The 25087-nt window shown below is 38.6% G+C and overlaps 1 protein-coding gene and 1 long non-coding RNA gene across 9 annotated transcripts in view; one reads left to right on the forward strand and one right to left on the reverse strand.

Annotated features, from left to right (window-relative positions):
- The first annotated feature begins 779 nt into the window (after window positions 1–779).
- On the forward strand, window positions 780–24958 carry LOC135114103 (uncharacterized). 3 transcript variants are annotated; one of them, XR_010275248.1, is made up of 7 exons: window positions 780–937; window positions 13398–13546; window positions 13813–14004; window positions 14295–14325; window positions 15614–15710; window positions 22796–22929; window positions 24820–24958. It is a non-coding gene; the product is annotated as an uncharacterized LOC135114103 (long non-coding RNA). The 3 variants fall into 3 exon arrangements; XR_010275226.1 differs by lacking the exon at window positions 14295–14325; XR_010275281.1 differs by lacking the exons at window positions 14295–14325; window positions 15614–15710.
- Window positions 3658–25087, reverse strand: part of LOC135112965 (histone-lysine N-methyltransferase 2D-like) — a 109328-nt gene continuing 87898 nt past the window's right edge. For all 6 annotated transcript variants that reach the window (XM_064028248.1, XM_064027928.1, XM_064027989.1 and 3 more), the window contains 3 exons: window positions 24816–24959; window positions 20474–23943; window positions 3658–7967 (listed from right to left, as the gene is read on the reverse strand). In XM_064028248.1, the coding sequence (XP_063884318.1) occupies window positions 5803–7967; window positions 20474–23943; window positions 24816–24959 (5779 nt within the window). In that variant the 3' untranslated portion in view covers window positions 3658–5802. The remainder of the gene's footprint in view (window positions 7968–20473; window positions 23944–24815; window positions 24960–25087) is intronic.

The raw sequence follows: 25087 nt of genomic DNA on the forward strand, positions 1-25087 counted from the left end.
CAATGTTCGACTATCTTCTAATTACTGCATGTGAACAACTTACTGTGATGCTGTCGGAACTTAACTAACCATGTTTTCATAAGCAACAGGCGAAGATACGGAACTGAACGTAGTACAGAAATGTATGAAGAGCAAGTTTCGGTGGTTCTCATCATATAGCATTAATCAAATAGGACTTAGAGATATAGTTATATATATAGAAATATCGGAGTTTCAACGCTGCTTTGTTGCGAGAAGGTATCTGTAAAAAGTTATTGGAATTCTTTTATTACGGAAAGCATTTAGTTCGTGGTCGTTTGAAAAAATTAAACTACCGTTAGTAAATAAGTATTTTTTTTTCTCCAGCACTCAAACAAAAGATCAATCTCATTATATTTGAAATATTTCTTGTCTTAAGTTTATATGAAGTGAAAGCTAATAAATACGATAAAATAATATTTTGAAGATTATGTTGGACCGTCTCGGTCTCGCAGAGCGGGGTAAGCAAACCCTAGAAAGATGCTCCATTGTTTATGGGTGAGAAATTTTATGGATCAAGATGGCACCAATGAATATACTAGCCCTTTTATTTATATAGTATGATATGAAATGTTAGGATTGTACTGAAAGACTGTCAAAGGAAATTGGGTTTGTAATACACCCCTGACCAATCACGTAACGCCATTGCTTCGGCCTCGAGTGTAGTATTTTCGGAGCCTCATATTGTTCACTTCTCATGGGCTGTCAGTAGGACGATCGCCATCGACGAGGGAAGTGGCTTGCCGATCTATAAGGTAGGGTGCAAAGCTTTAATTTACTTAGCCATCTTAACTTAGCCAGCACCACATAGGAGAAAAAGGGTGTGAAATGTCATCAAGCACGCCAGTCCTGCATTGGAGGAAATAACTTTGTGGTAGGAAGCTGAAAACGCTTCACTTATCAGAGATCTTATGTGACGGTACGTATACATGGGCACTGCGTATACGGCCATACTTGTCAAAGGAAAACATTAAATGATCTCTGGAAATATTTCGCTGCTTTTTAAGTGTTTTTCTTATGTCTGTAAGTGAAACATGTTGATTTCGGCGTTGTTTGTGTGTAAATAAGTGGGGTGTTTTAGGCCATTTTTTTTTTTTTTTTTTGCCAGTCAATTTTTTTTTTTTTTTTTTTTTTTGTATTTCATCCTGTAGTAAGTTTTCATTGCTTATAAAAAAAAAAAGGTGCTCGTGATTTTTATTTATTTATTTTTTCACTCTTGTTCCATCAAGTTTGTGGATTGTATAACTGTTTTTAATGGTGTTAATGTTCCAACAATGATTTTACTTTTTTTTCAGTGAATGGTTTATCTCTGTTTCTAACAAACTTTAATTTGTTTTAAAAGATAATTCTGATTTTTTTAAGTGTTTCTTTATTCTTGTTTAGTCAGAATGGGTGGATATTTCAGTGGTTTTAATAATGAGGTCAAGGTTCCAACAATATCGTATTGTTCTTTTTTTTCTTTATTATTACTGAGGTTTGAAATATCTTGATATTTGTGGTATTAGTTAAAGTATGTGACAAGTCAAAATATGTAAAGCATTCGAGTCTAGCTACGTTTTTTCGAGGGGTCATTTTCAAAATTGAATACGTATGTAACTAACGGTCTTTGTGACATCATCAGCTCACCAGCTGTGACGGCATCATAGCACCTTCCTAGCTCCTTTCCAGTCTCTCTTCGTCAGTATTTAGAATGATAACCTTTTTTTTTTTTCTAGATATTCCGAGGTATAGGTATTTCCAGACATGCAGTGTGTGTCTGTGTGTGTGTGTGTGTGTGTGTGTTGCCCTGTCTTTCATTGTACAGATAGAAATGCTGTGTGTGTGTGTGTGTGTGTTTTGCCCTGTCTTTTATTGTACAGATAGAAATGTGTGTGTGTGTGTGTGTGTGTGTGTGTGTGTGTGTGTGTGTGTGTGTTTCCCTGTCTTTCATTGTACAGATGGAAATGCTGTGTGTGTGTGTGTGTGTGTGTGTGTGTGTGTGTGTGTGTGTTGCCGTCTTTCGTTCAACAGACAGTGATGGAGTGTTGTGTGTGTGTGTGTGTGTGTGCTATCTTTCATTGTACAGATTGTAATGCCGTGTGTGTGTGTGTTACTCTGTCTTTCATTGTACTGATGGGAATGGTTGGTGGTATTGCTGGGACTGTGTGGAGGGACGAATGTATGGCGTATTAGCATGTATGAGCTAATGTCAGGTTGTAGTTGATAATTACCTTATATTTAGATGGACATACACTGAGCTAAGGACCTACCAGCACAGACTTACCAGAAGGTATTTGCATACCTTCTGGTAAGCTACAGAGCACCAGTTCGCTTGTGTACAGCTCCAAAGTTAATTTGTTGTTAATACAGTGCCTGAAATATTATCCAAGACTGTACATGAATTATGAGCTGTTTCTAAGAACCTGATCATGTGAGGCAATTCTAGTTGCACAATTGCAAGGACAATACACATCAATGGGTATTCAAACCAAGAAGGTTTATTAAAGTATCTTGGTTCACAGCAGTCATTACACTTTCTTATGATTCAAGACAGGAGTAGGTGGAGGAGGAAGAAAAAAGGAGAAAAGGAGGAGGAAAGAAAGAATGGACAAGGACTTGTAGTCAAATCTCACACACACACACACACACACACATCATAGCGAATATGTAATTTTTTTTGTGAATATTTTCATAGCATGAAGAAGTAGGGAGAAGAGTATGTAGAGGAGGACGTGGAGGGAGGAGGAATAAGAGAAGGAAAGAGGAGGAGGAGCAGGTAGAAGAAAAAATAGATAAAAAATGTCAGAGATAGAGGAAGGAGGAGGGAAGGCACACAGCCAGAAGGTGAGAATTGATTTAGTTGATCCCCTTTATGTTGAATCTTTTACATGCTGATAAGTTAATCCACCAAGGATCAGAAAAGGTGGAAGGCTGAGTGGAAAAAAATATGCACTGACTTTGTAATGAGTTTACCACTGCTACTGTCACTGTTACTTGTCCAGCTAAGGTGCCTTGTATTCCTTTTGAAAAGAAGTATTTAGCAATTTTACAAACCACTCAAATACATCAAGTGTTTCAGCCCCTTTTCAAATACTAAGTTGTCTGAGATTTACCTGCTTCCATATCTCCCAGTGATCTCTGAGCTTCCTCCTCTGCAATCATACATTCTTTAAACTTGTGCTTCCTATCTTGTGTGTTTAGCATTCTCTGTGAGGAAGAGATGGTCCTGGCCGTCTCTTCCTCACAGCTGACTTATCAGTCAATATTCCACCATCCTGTATTTTCAGTTGCTCCTTTCTCTGGCCTGTATTTTCAGTTGCTCCTTTCTCTGGTCTTCCCTTTTCCTTCATCACTTTTTAATTCAAACTTTTCAGCCTTCTACCTTATCCCTTATCTTCCAACATTTCTGCAGTCTGCATATCTTTTTGTCCAATTCTGCTTCTCCTCACCTCTTATACTGCCTTAGCACCAACACTTTTTTGTTAAACCTTTTTCTCCTATAACCACATTTACTTTACACTTCCATTAGCTGACTTTCCTCCTCCAAACAGTCATTTTCTCATAACCCAAATCTCTTCTGCAGCATTTTAGGGTGCCATTCTTCCTCCACATCACACTTTCACAACGTTCCACTCACATTCTTGGTGTCTAATAAGACTATTTTTTAATGTTGTGGTCATGTCTTTATTGCTAACCTCAAAGTCATAAACAATAAAAGTTCACTGTCATGTCTAACTTCTGAGGTGCAGATTAACTTTGGTATTACCCTTCATGTACTAGAGTGAAAAAAAGGAAGACTCACAAATGTATGAAGTAGCACATTATAGTATGTTGTTCTTGGCTATTTTTACTCTATATTTTAAATTTGGCATATGTTTACTTAAATTAATACTGATATAAGCAGTTTGGTCAGCAAAAAAAGCTGCCACAGCAATGTAAAAAACAAAACATTCCTTTTTCTGGAATGACCATATGTATTTATATATAAAGAAGTGTTTAAATTGTCAAACATCTTACAAAGAGACAAGTACCTTACAAAAGTTTTCATCTACCTCTGGTGTGTTTTGAGCATGAGCCTAAGACTTTCTCAAGCTCTTGTCTGTTGAAGTTCTAGATAAGAAAAAATATCTTGGTTTCACAATGGCTAAAGCATAATTATACATTTCCGTAAAAAAGTAAGTAGAGGGCAGAAATCACCTGTTCCTATAAGCTTATACAGTCAATATACACTATATACATCATACACATTATTGCTACAACAAATTATTCAACTTATCATGGGACAAAAAGGCACTTCCTAATTCAGATAACATGTTAGAACTCTATAAAAGTTATATACCAACATAAGATCTGAAGTAGTGTAACATAAATTCATAACTTTGGGAATGTTAAGGAACTTAGGAAGGAAATCCTAAATAAACTATATAATTGAGATCAAAATTTGGTCAAGTAAAATTGATGACTGACATTCTTATTGCAGATAAGAACTGATATTTAAATTGAAGACTAAGCAGTTATGTATGGATGAGCTGTATTTGGGTCTGGCTCACACATGAAGATGCAGCAGCAAAAATACTATGCAGCTTGGTCAATTCCCTCACTGTATAAATTCTAAGATAATCACTCACCATTGGTATGCATGACTTATTTTTTTTAACTTTCTTTTTTTTTTTTCAATTACCTATATGAATGTTTGTGCTTATGGCTGAAGTTAGCTAAGTAAGAAATTGTGTGGAATGATAATATATATTACTTTGGCTGCTACACTCACCTGATGGTGACTGTAACACTGTGTGGACCCCTGAGACTAGTAGTACCTTTGTAATTCCTTGGGCAGCTGAGCAAGAGTGAGGGTGTAGTCATCTCAAATTCCTAACTCTGTCACTTTACCCTACAGGATACATAGTAGCATCAACACCCAAGATACATATAAATATATTTACATATTACTGTTTTCTTTAGATAAGAAAAAAAAAAAGTTTATTGGCTGCTACTTGGTAGGGGGTAAGTTTTCAATCTTTTTACCTATGACCAAACACCAACTTTTTTTTAGGCTAATCCTACATTCTCCATCAAGTATATGATGCTGAAGCTTTACTACTGTGGGAACAAAGTCCTCAGAATAATAACCCACAGCATGAAGATAATGTGTCTCACTCAGTGATTAAGAAAAAAAAAATAAATAAATAAAAAAATAAAAATAAATAAATAAATAACCAATACAAAACCCATTATAAAGATTCATGCTATGGTTAACAGAGGAATCACACACATTTGTTTCCCATTCCCTAAGAGCATGCATGCATTCAGGCTGGCAGTATGTCAGTCTTGCAGAAGTCTGAGGGTGTATCATAGAAGGAACCTGTGAAGCCTGTCACCAAAGGTGCCCATCTGTCACACATCATTGGCCTGAACCAATAGGGTGAGAGGGTTCAAGAAGTCATCTTACACCATTTACACTGACTAGCCAATTTCCAGTAGTACTATTGTATATGTTCAATGAAACTACAAGCTCATGTTCAACAAGACATCAAGTGTATAAAATTTGATCATGTTACAAATGTACAATAAAACTGGGTGTGTTAAAATATTCTCGAAAGAACTATTTTGTGCCCAGTCATTTCTAAAAGTAATATTGAAAAGAGCATTACAGGGTCAGTTTCGTAAGGAATTCATCGTATAGGCAGAATGTACAAATATTTGTCATATTCATACAACAGGTAATATAAAATTATGGATAAAATTAGATGACCCTTGAGCACAGTTTTTACAGATACTGTAATTAAGACTAGATTAAGCCTCATGTCAGAGGGCAGTTTCCATTGATTCTTTCTCATCATTTTCCTTGTCTTTCTCTGAGGGCAGAAGCTCGGGTACTGTGTCAGGGGTGATTAATGACACATCAGGAGGCTGTGGTAGTTGTTCAAGAGTGGTATTAGGAGTTGAATGAGCAATTTCGTCCACTGGGGAAATGGAAGGGGATGTGGCCTTGGTGTTAGAGGAGGCACAAGGTTCACTGTAAGCTCTGGCAAGAGGACCCCGTACATTCTGGAGTGAAGAATGCTCAGGACTATCTGAACCACTGTCTTCCTCCTCCTCTTCATCCTCTTCCTCTTCTTGCTCTACAACCTCTCCTCCATGGTCCTCCAAAATGGTGGTGCTAATGATCTCTGTCTTTGGAGTGCGGAAACGTCGGCCACTTCCAAAGCGGCTCTGGAAAAGCAGTGCCCTGGCAGTGTTGCGGGAGGAAGGTGGAATAATAACACCTTCCCCTCTTGATGGAGAGGGGGAGGGTTGTGGAGGCTTTACCACAGGAGCTGGTGGAGGAGAATATCCATATATCCCAGGACGTGAGGCTTTTAGCATTTCTACTGCTGAAATCCTATGATTCCCACCAGCAGAGCTCATACTTTTATTTAGGATCATTTTCTTGAAATCTCCTCGGGAAGTTTGCTTAGGAGTTGACTGGTTGCCTTGCTGTGCTTGCTGATTCTGTTGTGACTGTTGGTTTTGCTGATTTTGAGGAGATTCTTGACCACATGGAGGCTTCCTAGGACTAAGTCTTCCTTGAGACTCAAGGAGACTAAGACCTTCACTTGTTGATAAGTCCTGATAAGCTTCAGGAGGCTCTACATCTGTTGTAGGTGATGTATCTTCTGAGTGAGACTCTGATATCATTTGTTGGCCGGCTGGCTGGTCTCTGAGAGAACCTCCACTCTGGTGTTGATTTGTTGCTTGATCTGGAGGCCAAGCACCATATAAATTTTGAGCCTGAGGCCTAACTGTGTAGGGTGGCAAAGGGCTAACACCAAATACTGCTGGTGATGTGCTACGGCTGGGTGTTGGGGTACTCTTCTGGCCACTGTAATCACTGGTGTGAGATGTCATTGTTCCTCGATGGTAGTTGTAGTACTGAGGGTGACGCATGGCTGCATAGAGTTCCTCTCGGCTCATGTATCGTCTACCCCGTGACAAGTCAGTCACAGTGAGGTCAGTCACATCAGACATTACACCCTGTGATGCGGAATTAACTGACACAAAAGAAGATTGACTATTGTCAGGTGGAGAAACAGGAGTGGTTGGGAGTGAACGTGGACCTAAACCTCCTCCTTGCTGCTGTTGCTGTTTTTGCTGCTGCTGTTGTTGTTGCTGTTGCTGTTGTTGTTGCTGTTGATGTAGATGCATGGTCTGTTGTTGTGCTCGTTGACTGTAATAATAAACTTCTGAAGAAGGGCTGCTGCGGTAGCTGTGGTCACCAGACATCTCACTCGAGTAAGAAGAGTTCATATCAGAAGATGCAGTGTCAGGGGAAGGGTAGCGGATGAAGCTTGAGTCATCTCGGGGTAACAGCTTTCTTGCTCCCTTTTCTGAAGCTGCTTTGAATCCTCCATCATCATCCTCTGTTGATTCTTCTTTGTTTTTCTTCTTCCTCCTCAGTGGTAATGTCCAAAACCACTTTTTCTTGGGTGATTTTTCAGTTTTTGCCTCTTTTTTCTTTTTATCTTTATCTTTTTCTTTTTTACTAGACTTTTCCTTTTTGTCAAGAACTTTTTCAGGAGTACTAGGGTTAGAAGCTGCAGGTCGCTGTCCATCCCTGGTATCCATACCAGCTGTGTATGAAGCCACACTTGATCTCCTTGTGAGTTGTTGGTGCTGCTGCTGCTGTTGTAAAAACAGTTGTTGTTCTTCAACTGTTTGAGGGACATAAGATTGTCGTCTAGATGGGGGAAGGGAGTTATATCCTCGCTGGTGTCTCCCAAAGCCTGCAGGCAGAGTTCCTCCAACCTGCACATGCCGAGTCATGCCAATCCTTCCATATATATCACTGTCTGTGAGGCTGTGATGGTGGTCTGAGTATGGGGGAGGGGAAGTAGAGATTGGGCGGGGTGGCTGCTGGGATGGACCTGCACCTCGTCCTTCAGGAATAAGGCCTACACTCTGTAGACTACGCTGAGATCCATACAACATCCCTGAGGAACCACACATTGTTAGGATTGCAGATATTTTTTTACATATATATCAATACTATTATATTATATACATAAAACAGTAATACTCTATACTTGAAATAATTAACAGAAGGGACACAAGAATTCTTAATAAATTAATTCTGCAACCTAAATTTAGCAAATAAAATCTTTGTAAGAGTTACAGAAATCTTGGAGAATTTGATGTAGTGGGTAAGAAGTGCCATACAAAATAATGATGGATAAGACTGGTGTTAAGAATGCTGGGAGAAAGCATTAAAAATCAGCTATGAAGCAAGGACTTTGAGATACAGAAACAACTTAGATGCAGTAGTTCTAAGTCAGAGTTGTGATGTAAGTGATGTAAGAATGCAATGTTAATGGTGATGTTGAATGACATCCTCTGCAGAATAAAAATGGTTATGACTTGATAAAACAGGACATAGATTGTATAAAGATTATAACTGTTTGCACATACAAGGAAAGATTGATACTGTACTCATAAACTGGCTGCTAACTTCTTTAATCAGTGGAGGAGTGATGACAGGCAGTGCACTCAATTTTAAGGGACATACTCGTAATAGATGATCTTGACACTGCACTTTAACCAAATATTGTGTTATTTTAGACTAATTTGAGGTGCACATTTGCCCTCAGGCAAATACTGAATGTTCAGTGTGTGGTATTCATTAGTGCTAAGGACTTGTTTAGTATGACACTCAGGTACAGAATAGCTGCTAACCTATTAGGTCTGCAGATGACAAGATTGTAAATCCTCTTCATGGTTGGCATACGCTTAGCAGATTCAGCAGAACAGTAACCATAAAAAACAAAATTGAAAGTCTGCATAATAAATGATGTTATATTAAAGTAAGGAAGACTGAATAGAGGCAGTAATCCATAAAGTAGGTGAAGTGCTTACTGACTTGTCATTAACTCGTGTAAAACATTTTCAGTACTTCTATCTGAAGTTCCAAACGTGTACAACCTTTTCTCAAAGCTATTTGAGTAGTATCACAACCATTCATTTTGTGCTGTCACATAGTGCTATGTGGCTTTTGATATCTAATTTTTATATTATTCAAGTAAACACCATACAACTAATCTTTGAAATTAAGATTTCTTGCATGCCCCACCACTCCCTGCAGTTTATTATATACTGTATATTAGTACATACTTCTGCATAGGGAAATAGATTTCTTTGTTATTGTAATCATAATCTTATTGTTCTTCCATCATTTCTCATCAGAAGTTAGCCTTCATCCAAGTTTAAAATCATCCTTATTGAATTAATGTTTAGCGATCCCTTTTTCTTTTCATGTTAGGAACTCGAGTTCAGCTTTGTGTGCAGAATCCACTTTGATAAGCTATGATTTGCTTAGATAGCAGATTATTACCCCTAACAATTAGCACCAGACACCATTCAGTTACTTAAGTTTTCATGGTGGAAAAGTATTGAGTTTGTGTTCAGATTGCATGCTGCATAAGCTTGTCAAGTGGTTTTACTTCCTAAAACATCATCCATCTGCCCTGAGAAATGGGTTAGATATGAGTGGAATTAAAAGGAGGACTCCAATAATTTCTAGATAACTTTGTGTCCGTCTTTCAAGACAGGTGCAGTATTAAATGTTTGGTCAATGACTGTCAAAAATACTCAATTTAACTGCATTTTCCTTCTCCATCCAGTCTAGTTATACATAGATGAACCAATGTTGGTTTGATAAAAGAAAGAATTGGATCTTATTTTCATTTGATCTGAATATCTTGCATTGGTTTATTGGATAAACTACATTAAAGAATAATTATTTTATAGGAAATACTCATTAAGTGAATCATTTGTGGGTTGTGGTATGAAATTTTTTTTATTTTAAATAAAAGCAGGAGAGTTGCTTATATAAATAGCCTTTGATTGTATTCTACTTAAATATGCAGTGTTGATCCAACTGAGTTACAAGAATATACACAATATGAATATACACAATATAAAGATGGATAAGGCTCTTAGAGTGAAATTTTGGCAGGAGAGAATTGACAGAATGCATTATGACATTTTTTGTTAGCAAAACTGGCAGAAAGTTAAGCACTTGACTCACGGAGTCAGCAACACAAAGCAAACTTAGCAGATTGTTCAACAGTGTAAGTTTATATACTTTTGTCTATTTCAGACTGACTAGGCTAAAAATCTTCCATTTGAAAATTTGTCGGTGGATAATCAATTTGATTTGGATTCGATTTGTATCAAAGTATATGTCCTAATTGACTTTACACATTTTGAAAAATTTCATTTTATGATTTACCAGGAAATTATTTGTCCCCTATGGAAGCAGGCCCGCTCCACTGCCAAGCCGGATGATTGCTGCCACTGTCTATTACTTGTACAGTGTAAAGCATAACTGAGATTGAGCACATTTATTTTTGTACTGGAGGAAGATATGAAAGGAATTCTTTGTAGAGAAAATTCACTCAGGCTTTGATGATCATCTTGGTTTGATCAATAAGGTGTTGGTTGAGCTTCTGTAAGTGTACTTTTGAGGACTTAGTCCCTGATGACAACCTCTCAGTGAATTCATCCTGCCTTCAGATAAATTTCTGTGTTTTTATGATGTAATCAAAGGGGGACAGTACATAGCATAAATTAACTGCTATCACACATTGTTCTAGGGCACAGAATTATTTACTGTGGAGTTTAAAGTGGCATACCTTCATTTAGGTGTTGCCAGCTATGGATTTTTTTGTCATTCCCTGCTGTAGAAGATTGTGTTCTTGTACAAGTCTTGTGCATATGACCAGGGATGTTTTTGTGCTTTAATACACTTGGTGCCAGGCAATGGGCAATAGCAAGTATGCATTTAAGCTGCTGAATGATCCTGAATGATCATTGTGCTCACTCATTACTTTTTACATGTTCCTTTCTTCATGATTGGCTACATGCCTTCTGTTTGTGAATGATGTACTCGAAACTATCAGCAAGTTAGTATAAAAATTAGTATGCTTTGAAATATGGAGCACAGTAATTTCCCTGTTTAAAATATATAGAAATCCCAATGAGATCAACTGCTTCATGATGGATTTTAACTGTCAAAGTAACATGAAAGATGTGTAGTGGTAATTCTGTCATTTGCATTAATGAGTAAAAAATGTGATGAAATTGTTGCAGTGTGTGAGTAATGGGAACAAAAGAATGAAAATACAGTTGGAAAGCATTAATAGTGGATAGTGATATTGGAAGAGAGTCCATTACATTCCATTACATTGATGAATGTTGTTACCATGGTGAAGGTGATGGAGTAGAAACTAAAACTATAGTGAATAGAAGTGCATGCTAAACCTGAGAAAACTGTTTGGTACATTGAAGGTGGACTTTAATTTATGTGGAAGAGATCCAGTCTATTACTAGATGGAAGTGAATCTTTAAAGATATGGAGAGTTTTGAACACAATAAAGTGAAGAAGTTTGATTTTAGATATTAAACACCAGTGAATTAATGATTATAGAGTCAAATATATTACTTTCTTGGTATTTTGTCACTGTCATTACCACTACACAATTTATTAGAAATTTAATCTGAATGGGATGTGGACAGACTACAGGTGTCAGTTTTGTATTAGAAAGGTAAGGATTGTGAATTGTGGTGGTAGCAGGTGGTAAGGATGTGGTAGACTGTGGTGGTATGGGCAGGTTGACAAGATGATATCAGGCAGAGAGAGAGAGAGAGAGAGAGAGAGAGAGAGAGAGAGAGAGAGAGAGAGAGAGAGAGAGAGAGAGAGAGAGAGAGAGAGAGAGAATGCTGACTGTATATGGTAATGAGTGGAAGATACACAAGACTACTTACCACACTGGAGTTCACATACACTGCCATCAGTTACACTGCTTAAAATACATTTTTTTCCTAAAGCTTTTGGAATGTTGCTTAAGCCTAACTGTTAGCTTAGGCCAGGTCAAGTCACTCATACATTGATGGGTCATTGCAGAAATTTGGAAATAAAGTAAATTTTAAGATATTGTTGGAATTTTTTACAGTAAAGCACTATAAAGAATTAAATGAGGCTCCAGTGTTCTTTACAGCTGTGGTTCCCAAATTGGGGGTATGTCTCCTGAAAGGAGGATGTGAGGAAGGTATAATGTGGGCATGAAGTCATTTGCCCAAAATTACTCCAAGAAGCAAGTCTTTATTGAAAATGTTTTGTGCCTGTATTATTTGTTTGATTTCATCCAAGCAAAGCACTTTTTCTTTAGGAAAGACAGTGCTAGGATATAAACTTTAAAAAATAAAATTTTTAATATATATATATATATATATATATATATATATATATATATATATATATATATATATATATATATATATATATATATATATATATATATATATAATTACTTCAAGAAGCAAGTCTTTATTGAAAATGTTTTGTGCCTGTGTTATTTGTTTGATTTCATCCAAGCAAAGCACTTTTTCTTAAGGAAAGACAGTGCTAGGATATAAACTTTAAAAATTTTATATATAAATTTATATAAAGAAAATAAACATGAGGAAGGAGGGGCACTAGAAATAGAAAAGGAATTGTCATGTAAAAGTTTGGGATTCATTGGTTTATAGGAATCAACTTCATCAGCATCAGCATCAGCATCAGCAACACCACATTAAGCTGGAAGCCATTTCTGCTTGCAGTGATATTTATAATATGCTTTTGTCATTGTTTTAAGTTTATTGCCTAGTGTGTAGCAATAACTTTAAGTATAATCTGAAACTATTATTTAATCAGTTAAATTCGGTTAAAAGTAATCTAACCAGATTTTTTTTTTTTTTTTTGTGGCTGGAATTGTAAGGAATCTTATATGTGTGAGAAAATTAAGGCTTTGTATAAATGTTTAAAATCATGCAGGATTGTATCTTGTTCATGCGTCACGTCATGTCACGTCAGGCATGGGCCATTCACAACAGACATGCAAGAGCAAGCAAACATAAAGAAGATGAACTGCACTGCCTCTGACAAGTCAGCAAAGATCAATATATGTAATGGTAAAATCAGGCACACAAATTGGTACAATGACCAGAGCAGCATTAAGGTTGCGGGGACACCAAGGAGCAAACAAAAACTCTGCTTCAGGAGAAGGCTGTATATTGGGGTCTTGGTACATGTGGCTGTAACATGCTTCACCACAATAGAAGGGGGGCACTGCAGGCAAGGTGGATGGGAATGCCCAAATCTACTTTCCACATTTGGCTGACATTAATGACTTTCAAGTGTATTGTACTTGATGAGAATACCAAATCTACTTTCCACATTTGGCTGACATTAATGACCTTCAAGTGTATTGTACTTGATGAGAATACAATCTTGCTAATATGCCTTTGTCACAAGATATAATTGTTATATACAGCTGCCAGCCAAAAGGAGAAATATTTATACAATTTTACTATTTTGCTTCCAGTGGTGTTGTAACCTTGAAAAGAACCTGTGCCCAGCAGAGCCACACCATAGGCTCCTTTTCCCTCCTCCATTACTATCACCATCACCACCACCACCACCACCACCCACACCACCCTGCCTGGAGTGATTACCCCACACAAACAAAACATGGTAAGTAATCTTACTCAGCTTATTTGCAACTGCTAACATTTTCAAATGTTCTCTTAAATTTCTGTATACAAATGTTTTCACTTAGCACAAGCACTCACATAATACGTATGACCTGAAAGAATCCACCTCTTCCAAGTACTGTATGAATTAACTTAAAAAGAAAGTACTGGGATAATTGTCACCAAATCATACTCTTAAAATTGAAATTGATCAAAGTTCATCAATCTCCAACTTCCTTAATTAACAGAAGTGTTGTGCTTCCACAGTGGCAGCACCAGAAGTGAGCATCAGTAACAGGGGAAGAAGGCTAAAGCAGAGGTGAGGTTTCTGACCCTTTCATAGGCAGGATTTGGAAAGTTGAAGTGGAGCTAAGTGTGCATCATGAAGCAAGAAAGTGAATGAAACTGTGCACAGTTTTGACAAAACAAAAGAAAACATGCAAACACACTAAAGCAAAAGTAAGTGCAACTAATGTTTATCTAATGCTAATTCTCTCTCTCTCTCTCTCTCTCTCTGGGTCTTGTGTGTGTGCGTGTGTGTGTATGCATATGTACATGTGCACGCAAGTGTGACACGTGCATGCACACGCGCATGCACACACACACACACACACACACACACACACACACACACACACACACACCATTGATTTCAGCAAAATCTTATCATTGTCATGGGTAAAAATTTGAACATAATTAAAATCAAAGCCAAAGAGCACTATCAATACTATAAACATTTTTTTTTACAGAAATGTCAGGACAACAGTAGCTATAACTACAGTACGTATTATTGTAAATTTTCTACTCATTACTTAATAAGAAAACAAAAAAAATCTTGTACTGTTATGATACCAAAACAAATGTAATATCACAGACCTGAGAACAATATGAATGAAAAAATGGCTGACAGGCTATAGTAATCACTGTACTCTCTCCAGTTTGCTTAGGAAGAACACGCTGTTAAAAGTTACAGCACATAGATATGCTAAAAGCAAGTTACACTTATTTGTAGCTTCTGGCTCAGTCATGGGCCACCAAGTATTCTTGTTACTGGATGTCAAAAGCTTCATGTATCAAAGATTTCTTCTTACTGTAGAAGTACATAGCTCTTCAGAATTCCAGAGACTAAATGTAACTAATGAAGAAACAAAAATGACGAGTGGTATTGCTTCCTTGAAGTTCTGCAGCAAAATTACCCATCATTATCATCTTTATGTATATGATTTCACTGGAGGATAAAAGCCTCCCTTAGGAGAAGCATTAATTGAGATATCATGCCATGCTGGCATATGTACCTCTTGACTAGAGGCCTACAGTATAAAAGGAGACAAACCTAAAATTGTGTCAGCCTGGCCTGGTATTTAAACCCAGGTGATCTTGGCTGTGAGCTGAGCATCCAGACTCCTCCATCACTAGGTTAGGCTCATTGATTTTAAAATATAATTAACTGCTGGCAAACATCTAGGAAATGACAACTGAAAGTGGTAATTGTTTTGTGTAAACCAAATCCTTCTGAAAAATAGAAAGCTGTGCAAAACAAGCTGTTCTAAATAGCTAAACTTTTCTGTTAAAATTAACTCTTCATGCCAGTATTCATCTTTTACCACCCACACCATGTATCACTAACAGTACCATCCAAGCCATGTATCACTAACAGTTCTTCAGGAGTCTATGATCCAAAACTTTCCTTTTCATGTAGCTGTAATAGGTATATAGAATCTGGACTTTATTTGTATGTCCTGCCTATTCCCTGTACACCTTGCAGGTAACAAATCCATAAAATTAACTGAGGAGTTGTAACTTTGTAATTTAGCAACTTAGCTGGCAAACCTGTCAAGACACTGCAAGCTAGTAATATAGGCTGGATTTATAGCTTAAACTAACTCCTCATCCAACCACTGGAATAAGCTTTTGTCCCACAGGGGACTTATAGGCTGCTTGTAGTGGGGGAGAAAAAAAAATCTAACAGACATTATGCTATCAGACTATCAAGCTCAGACATCATATTTTATCAGACAGGCTTGGTCTCTAATGAGTATAATGGACTGAGGTTTTACTGTAATTTCAGTTATAACATCCACTACATGAAAGAATTTATCCTGCATGGACCAATCCTACTGCAAGGTGTAAATCACTGTGCCTGATGGGGAAAAAAATTTTTGAAGGTATGATGGATATTAATGACCTATTACAGGTGAATCGTGATTTATAACCAAGTGATGAAAAAAATATTCATTAATTGGAATCAACCATATACTAAAAATTATTGCTTTCTTATGTGCTTAAGAAAAGGTAATTTTTCATTCATAATAAATCTTTCATTTATAAATGGAGTAACAAATCCTACATTTATAAGGTAATTTTTCATTCATAATAAATCTTTCATTTATAAATGGAGTAACAAATCCTACATTTATAAATGTTGACTAAGGTAAAATTGTAATTCATTATTGTTAAAAATTTGTATGTCAAATCATGTTTCACCTGCATCTTTACACGCACACAGCCAAAGCAAGCAATAGCCACTGCCAGACACACCAGTATGCAAACTGCTGTACTACAAGGTAGATCTGTCATTTGCTGGAAATGGTACACTGTAACTGGCATGAAAGTCAAAGAACAATGCCATAAGTATAAATATGATTTGAAACTACTATAAACCATCCATCCATATTGTAATATGTACAGAATGTGTCAACAGAATTCATTCAATATTGTCTAAACCTCACCTGCATACAAATACAGGGGAATTAAAAAATATTTGTAAGTGCAATGTGCTCTACAGCTTTACTCTGTTGTAAGAAAACCTCTTCAGGTGTCTTTAGCAAAATATTTTTAATTATTTACATCTGATAGTTCACCTATTGATGGAGCTTTTACTTGAATAGTGTTTAATGGGGTGTGATGGATGTAGGATCATCTTTTGCTGTCTACACGTTTTTTTTTTTTTTTTTTTTTTTTTTTTGGTCAAAACTGAGCATTACTTTGTGAGACAGGATTGTGTTAACATGCTGGTGGGACATAAGCCACAGTCCACAAGAGAGTAGGCCACACTTTGCGAAACAGTATTTTATAAAGCATAATGTGTAGCAGATTCATGAGTGAGGTGTACAATTACATGTGATGTAGCCAACATTTATCCATCTTAGTTGTCAAGGCTTTCTACTCAGAAAAGAAGTTACTCACATGCCTCTGTAAACTATAAACCATGGTAGTGTTCATCAACTGATGCTTTTTTTATGAGAAGGTGGGTTTGTTGGCTCCAGTGTGTGTGTGTGTGTGTGTGTGTGTGTGTGTGTGTGTGTGTGTGTGTGTGTGTGTGTGTGTTCACTTAGTTAACAACACTCCATTGTAACACATCAGAATCAATTACAGTTTGTTTACTGGTATAACCTAAATTATAAAGTGAAAGTAAAAGTGATCTGTGGCTATGAATTACAATTTACTCCCTTCACCACATTAAAACAACCCAGTCTCTCAACATACATACTCACTTTTGACAAAATCACATGTTCTCGCTGGCCTAAACCTTCAGAAGGCTTATGGACCTGATGGGCTCCCTCCTATTGTTCTCCGAAACTGTGCCTCCGTGCTTGCACCTTGCCTAGTCAAACTCTTTCAGCTCTGTCTGTCAACATCTACCTTTCCTTCTTGCTGGAAGTTTGCCTACATTCAATCTGTTCCTAAAAAGGGTGACTGTTCTAATTCCTCAAACTACCGTCCTATTGCTTTAATTTCCTGCCTTTCTAAAGTTTTTTAATCTATCCTCAACAGGAAGATTCTTAAACATCTATCACTTCACAACCTTCTATCTGATCGCCAGTATGGGTTCTGTCAAGGCCGCTATACTGGTGATCTTCTGGCTTTCCTTACTGAGTCTTGGTCATCCTCTTTTAGAGATTTTGGTGAAACTTTTGCTTTTGCCTTGGACATATCAAAAACTTTTGATAGAGTCTGGCACAAAGCTTTGATTTCCAAACTACCCTCCTACAGCTTCTCTCCTTCTCTCTGTAATTTCATCTCAAGTTTCCTTTCTGACCGTTCTATTGCTGCTGTGGTAGATGGTCACTGTTCTAAATCTATTAACAGTGGTGTTCCTCAGGGTTCTGTCCTGTCACCCACTCTCTTCTTATTATTCATTAATGATCTTCTAAACCAAACTCCTACGCTGATGATACATACCACCCTGCACTTTTCCACGTCTTTTCATAGACGTCCAACCCTTCAGGAGGTAAACATATCACGCAGGGAAGCTACAGAACGCTTGACTTCTGATCTTTCTAAAATTTCTGATTGTGGCAGAGCAAACTTGGTATTGTTCAATGCCTCAAAAACTCAATTCCTCCATCTATCAACTCGACACAACCTTCCAGACAACTATCCCCTCTTCTTCAATGACACTCAACTGTCCCCCTCTTCTACACTGAACATCCTTGGTCTGTCCTTTACTTATAATCTGAACTGGAAACTTCACATCTCATCTCTAGCTAAAACAGCTTCTATGAAGTTAGGCATTCTGAGACGTCTCCGCCAGTTTTTCTCACCCCCCCAGCTGCTAACTCTGAACAAGGGCCTTATCCGTCCATGTATGGAGTGTGCTTCATATGTCTGAGGGGGTTCCACTCATACTGCTCTTCTAGACAGGGTGGAATCAAAAGCTTTTTGTCTCAACTCCTCTCCTCTAACTGATTGTCTTCAGCCTCTCTCTCACTGCCACAATGTTGCATCTCTAGCTGTCTTCTACCGCTATTTTCATGCTAACTGCTCTTGCTAACTGCATGCCTCCCCTCCTCCCGCGGCCTTGCTGCACAAGACTTTCTTCTTTCTCTCACCCCTATTCTGTCCACCTCTCTAATGCAAGAGTTAACCAGTACTCTCAATCATTCATCCCTTTCCCTGGTAAACTCTGGAACTCCCTGCCTGCTTCTGTATTTCCACCTTCCTATGACTTGAATTCCTTCAAGAGAGAGGTTTCAAGACACTTATTCATCAATTTTTGACCACTGCTTTGACCCTTTTATGGGACTGGCATTTCAGTGGGCATTTTTTTTGATTGGATTTTTGTTGCCCTTGGCTAGTGTCCTTTCTACATAAAAAACTGCAGGAGATGGCAGTACACCAGTCACACTCCATTAAGCACTAGTCATCTACACCTGTACTCAAGCAATGCTCAGTTGATGGGTGAACTATCAAGTGAATAATCAAAAACAGTTTGCAAAAGACAACTAATCTGAAGGTTGTGTACAAATTGGAAAAAAAAAAAAAAAAAAAAAACCTGTTGAACATATCACATCAAGAATTTTTTGACATCCACTGTAGTTCTGAAGAGGAAGCATTTAAGATAGAATGTTGGATGAACTCATGCCACATTCATTTTAGTATTATGAACACATAGTATAGATGGATGGTTTGTAATATTTTTAGAGATGTAGGCACATTTATTATGGCTTTGTTGTTTGATTATTATGTCAGTTATCTACTCTCAGTCCTCTATTTTATAGAATTGAATTATCTTACACTGGAATTTATGAAATAATGGGCTTGCTTTGGAATTAAAAGCCCTTTATAATGAAGGATTATTGTGTGTGTGTGTGTGTGTGTGTGTGTGTGTGAAAAAATATGGCACCCTTGAGCTTACTTTGTGACTATCAACCCTTTAATATGTCATTGTTGGTCAATTTTTCTCTCCTTAAGAGAAAATCCTTTCCTGATCCACACTAGTTCTATGAAAAAAAAAAAAATTATCATTGATACATGTCATATATCATTATAGAACATCATATTTTTCCATGTTAAATGACTATCTGAGGAGTGCTGATGAACTGGGTCAGTTAATTACACTCTTCCACTGGCATTGTTCTTACAGCATCATGTGAGATGTGCATAGAAAGCAGCTATAAACTATGAAAATAAAGAGACAGATACTGATACAGGGATGTGGAAGTGCAATACATGCAAGCAAGTGTAGCAATGACTAACATTACCTAGTCAAACAGATGCACTTGGCAAAGTATCATCCACCAAGCCCTTTAAATTAATAAGGGGAAATGACTGGTTTAGGGTTTCTTTTTAATCTCATGTAATATGTTTTTCATATATCACTTTTTCTCACTCTGAAATTGGAAATTACACATACTTTAACTTTGACTGACCATGGAGATGTGAAATGATATGTTGTGACTAGTTTTATGGAGGACTGTATTATCATTTTAAAAGATGCCCTGTCATCACCATATTTCAGTGTCATTTGTAGGCGATTCTACTTTCTTTACCATGCCAACAATGCGAGGTTTTGTGTCATTTAATTTACTTCTTGGAGTTAAACCACTATGAGCCACTCTAATTTCATCCTCCGTCTTGTTTTCTTTGCTTTTGACCTCTCGTGGGGTTTTCAGCTCTTGCAGCAGTGCTGGATTGACCATGACTTGAGCTCCATAAAATCTCCGCTGACCTAAATTAGGATTAGTGACTTGACCTGGACTAATGGGACGCTTTACTGCCAGGCTCTTGCCCTGACCCATAAAGTTCTTCCTTGATAGGCAGTGAAAAGGTCTACCAGTGTTGCCTCTAGGACCATAAACTGTAGTGTTATTAACTAGTGGTAAATTACTATCTCTAAAATCATCCACACTGTTCAAGCCTTCAACACGACGAAAGAAATTGTTGGTTGCTTCAGCAAGAGGAGTCGTAGCTAGTTTGTAGCTGTTATTTCTTTGAAAAGGGCTGTTATTCCCCATTCGAACATTTCTTAAAGGACTTGCCTCCATATTTCTCCTCTGCAATCCTAATTTATCCTGATTAGAGTGTGGCAAAGTAAAAGGCTGATGGGTGGCCAAGCGGGCATGGGCCAAAGCTAAGAGCACACGATCAGTAGAAGGATCTAGGTCACTAGCTACGGGAGATGCCTGTGCACTAGCAAATTGTGTACCTGGATCAGTGCGTAGGTGTTGGTGAGTGAAGGCCTCAGTGCCGTGGACACCTCGATGAGGACTGGAGGTGATGGGGCCCTGTACAGGGGTGGGTGCACGAGAAGTGGTGTCTCCAGGGGTGTATCCCTGTGAGTTTTGTGAGCGCTGACCACTTTTACTACTAGACTGACTGCCCTGAGAAGTTTGTGCAGCTGCTACCATCTGCTGTGGAGTTGCTCCTGATGAGACCTGTCCCTGAACATGCACATAGGCCCCTGCCCGTTGACTTCTTGGAGACATAGGTGCTCCTTGAGAGGCCATGATTACACTCCCAGAGGTCACTCCTGCCTGAGAGAGTGGCTGGGCTTGGGATTGTGATGGAGGAGGAATGTGCTGACGTGCTTGCTGGAGCTCTTGATGGGTTTGATATATTGGCTGTTGCAGCATAATTTGTTGTTGCTGCAGTTGCATTTGAGCTTCATCTTTTGTTTGATATAAATATTGTTGCTGTAAGTGTTGCTGTTGCAACTGTTGTTGTTGCAACTGTTGCAACTGTTGCTTTTGCAGCTGTTGCTGTTGGAGTTGCTGTAGTTGCTGCTGCTGTATAACTCTTTGAGCCTCTTGACGTGTTTGATAAATCTGTTGCTGCTGCTGTTGTAAAAGCTGCATTTGTGCCTCTTGTCGTGCTTGTAGAATTTGCTGCTGCTGTTGCTTGAGTTGCTGTTGCTGTGTTGTTCCATATATACTGTTGGAACTTCCTGACACACTTGAAATTTGCTTATCAGAGATTGGTACTTCATCTTCACCTTTTGCATTAACACCACTTTGCTTCTGATTGCTCGGTGACTGAGGTTGTTGTGTTGTTTGTTGTAACCTCTGCTGTGGAAGAGACTGAGGTGTGCGTGTCATGGATGCCTGCATCGGCACAGGGGATGGAGCAGGAGCTGTGTTAAGGGGGTCAGATTTAGGTTGTATCTTGACAGACATGTGAGGTGATGCAGTTTGTTTAGATGAAAGTAAAACAGATTGTGGTGATGCACCGGACAACATTTGAGAGGATGTAGGCATTTGTGTTGAGAGTGACTGGGATGACTGTACTGGGTGAGGCTGTGTTGCTTGTATTGGATGAGGATGTGATGACACTGGATGTGGTTGTGAAAGTATTGGGTGAGGTTGTGTTGAAACTATGTGAGGTTGTGAAGGCAATGATGACTGATGCTGTAGGGGGGGGTGGGCTTGTGGTGCCTGATGAGTCTGTGATGGCAGTATTGTTTGAGATTGTGCTGGAAGAACTGAGTGAGGTTGTCCTGGAAGAACTGGATGAGGTTGTGATGCGAGTGTAGGATGTAGTTGTGGTGAAGGAGCTGCATGAGGCTGAGATGTGAGGGGTAAAGAAGACTGTGCTTGGAGTGCTGAGTGAGGCTGTGATATAAGAGAAGGATGAGGCTGTGACAAAGGAACTGGATGAGATGCTGCAGGAAGCACTGAATGTGGTTGTGTTGAAAATGGTAGATGAGACTGTTGTGATGATGATGAATGGAGTTTGGAAAGCAATGTTGTTTGCTGGTGGGAAGGGGGAGCTGAACTTGCTGTAGATATTGATGTCGGTTGTGAAGTACCTGGGGGTTTATGAGTAGAAATTGACATTGATGGAGTAGTTGTCACTGATGAAGAATGTGTGCTTTGAGATGCAACAGGAAGAAACTGTTTGGGGTGAGAAACCCCTGCTGGTCCAGGAGGTACATGTGTTGCTGAATGTGGAAGGGGCTGCTGGGGTCTTTGTGCCATTGGATGAGGCAATGTTGATGTTTCAGTATTAACAACAGTGGAGGTAGGAGGAGGTGGCAGTGGAGTGTGCTGTATACTGCTTGATGCTCCAGATGCTGAAGGTTTGATGTGTGCTGTACTAGGAACAGTTGAGCTGACAGTACCTCCCACTGCCTGAGTTTGTGTAGAACTTGTAACCTGTGGCTTTATGTATGGTCCTGGTTCAAAGGAGGAGTGACCCTTGCGACGTGGGAGACTGTCTGATGAGTAAACTACCTTACCATCAGAGTTCAGGGTTACTCTGGCACCAGCTTTAGCAGGATTAGCTTTCCTCCTTTCTAGGGAGTTAGTTGGAGTGATAACAACATTTTGCTTCACACTGGATGGCACAGCACTGAAGGGGTGAGCAGTTGTGGTTGTAGGTGGTGGCAATTCTTTATACGATATGAGTTCAGAACTATATATCTGTCCTTTTTCACCCTGAGCTTTTTGTTTTTCTTCTTTTGATGTTTGCCTCTGTAGTTCAGTATTTTGAGAATCATCACTTTCTTGTGATAATCTTTTCTCTCTTTCAGCTTGTTTGACCAATGATGGCCGTATCAAAACAGGTTGGTCAGGATCAGGCCGAGAAGGGGCAGATACAGCTGCAGTGTGCATGATGCCCTTGAGGTGGGCATTGATATCACCATCCTTGCCCCGGGGTATGACAGTAAGTGTTGGAGTGTAACCATGGGATACCACAGGAACTTTTCCTCCAGAGTCTTTCTCAGAAGTACTATCATCTACTGCACTCTTCCCACCACTAATAGCACCAACACTTCTTGCACCACCACTTTTTGCACCACTGTTCTGGAATGACAGCATTTTGGCAGTAACACCATGAGATTGCCCTTGACTGACAAGGGAACCCAGAAGTCCCTGAGGAGGTGCTTGTTGCCCTTGATTGTCAATTTGTGACCCTGAACTCTCCCTGGATAGTGGAATATTTCCAGACCTAACACTCTCATCATCACTCTGGGGAGGTGTTATAACACACATTGATGGTATCCGACTGGAATTGATTGTAGTTTTCACTCGTAGGATCTCTTGCCTATCTGCCTCGAGATCAGACTCGGAACACTCCATCTCTGGAGAAGGCAAGCTAGGCTGGCGTGGACTTGTTGGTTCAGTGGGAGAACTGGATGTTTCACGACCACTGTCACCATCACGGGAACTTTTGCTGTCGCCATCCTGACTGCTAGTCTTGTCTGGCAGTTCAGCTGCCACATCTTCACGTGAAGATGTAGATCCATTTACGTGAATCACAGTTATTACACTTTCTCTGTTTTCTTGTTTCCTTTCCAAAGAGCTCACCCTCTGAGGTGGCTTTGGTGGAGTCTTTTTCTCTGGGTTCCTCATAACTACAGTTCCAATACTGGCAGAGCTGTTTGTAGTGCCGGTACTTCCTTTCCCAAAAAGTTCGTACTCACTCTCAGCTAGCTTGTTTCCTTCATAACTGACGGAGCGGATACCACTGTCTATATGGAAGGAAGTGTAGTAGCCTTCAGTGTCACATGAGTAAGCTGAACCAGTGTCATCATCTAGGAATGGGATATCCTGTATATCTTGAGTTGGGGTTAAAGTGCCATCACTGGTGTGGGAGGAAGTTGAGGGCAGATCATCGGTTGTTCTGGAGTTTGTTCGCAGGTTACTTGAAGGAGATGATGATCGAACATGCAGAGACCTGAGAATAGAATAACTATAAACAATTTGCTAAACCAATTTAATTAAAAAATTATAATGCATTTTGAGGCCTTGTGTAATATCAGGTATATCAGAACAGATAAGCTCAAGGACAGAAAATCTGTTTATTGAGGGACATTTCTTAAAAGGATGAAAAAGATTACTTTACTAAAGTAATCCTTCACTAAAATACTGAAGATCTCAAAATCATTACTTCAAATTGAGTATGTAATACAAATGAAGTGTCCAGAACAGAACCCGATAACAAAATGCCAGTTGACACATACGAAGCAGCTTCTAAGTACTTGAAACTTAGATCATCCAGGCACCAAGGAGTGGTAGGACTACAGTTGTGTGAATGCTACGATACTGATTATATTTATCTATGAGTATTTATGGAGTGTCCTTTACATCCTGAACTGCACCCATATCTTTTTAAATCCAAGCTTTCTATCTATTGGTGAATGCCTTTTGCTAATACTATATTCTCATTTAGTTTATTTCAATTAAATTATCTTTCTAAGGAGAAGTTTCGTTTCTTTTAAGCCTTGTGCAAGGTTCTGGGTGTGAATGTAATAGGTAAACTGAATATGATTAGCCTTTGAGTTTGTGTGTGAACATACACCAGTTTTAATGCAATAATGACCCACCAAGAAGCAGGAGTATATAGCAAAGGCAAAGTGTGTTACCTGCAATTGTGTTTATAAATGGAGTTCTTATGCTAATGTCAATATCAGTCAGCATATCTATATTTACCATATATCTATATTTACCAGTGTGTCTATATTATACCTTGGAAAATGTACAAGTTTTCAAAGTAACCCTTGTTGAATAAAAAGTATTCAAAACTGTACTGATAATGTGCTCTCTTACTCAGAAGGGATTGAGTCTTGTTCATACGAGGATGTAGGTGATGCCAGTGGCCGATGCTGGTCAGACTCAACAGAGGTTCGAGTGCTGGAAGAAGCTGACCAATTACCAGAAGAGGAGCGAGTGCATTCGTCTTTTGTTCCTTCTCTGTTGGAATGCAACCCATTCTCATTAGGCAATTTTATATAATACAATAAGCAATGAATTATAAAAATTTATAAATCATGTGAAGAAATTCTAGACTTATGTCAGTGCTTGAAACGTTATATGTGATA

This window comes from Scylla paramamosain, chromosome 1 (genome assembly GCF_035594125.1).
Source record: "Scylla paramamosain isolate STU-SP2022 chromosome 1, ASM3559412v1, whole genome shotgun sequence".
In the NCBI taxonomy this organism is placed as follows: Eukaryota; Metazoa; Arthropoda; class Malacostraca; order Decapoda; family Portunidae; genus Scylla; species Scylla paramamosain.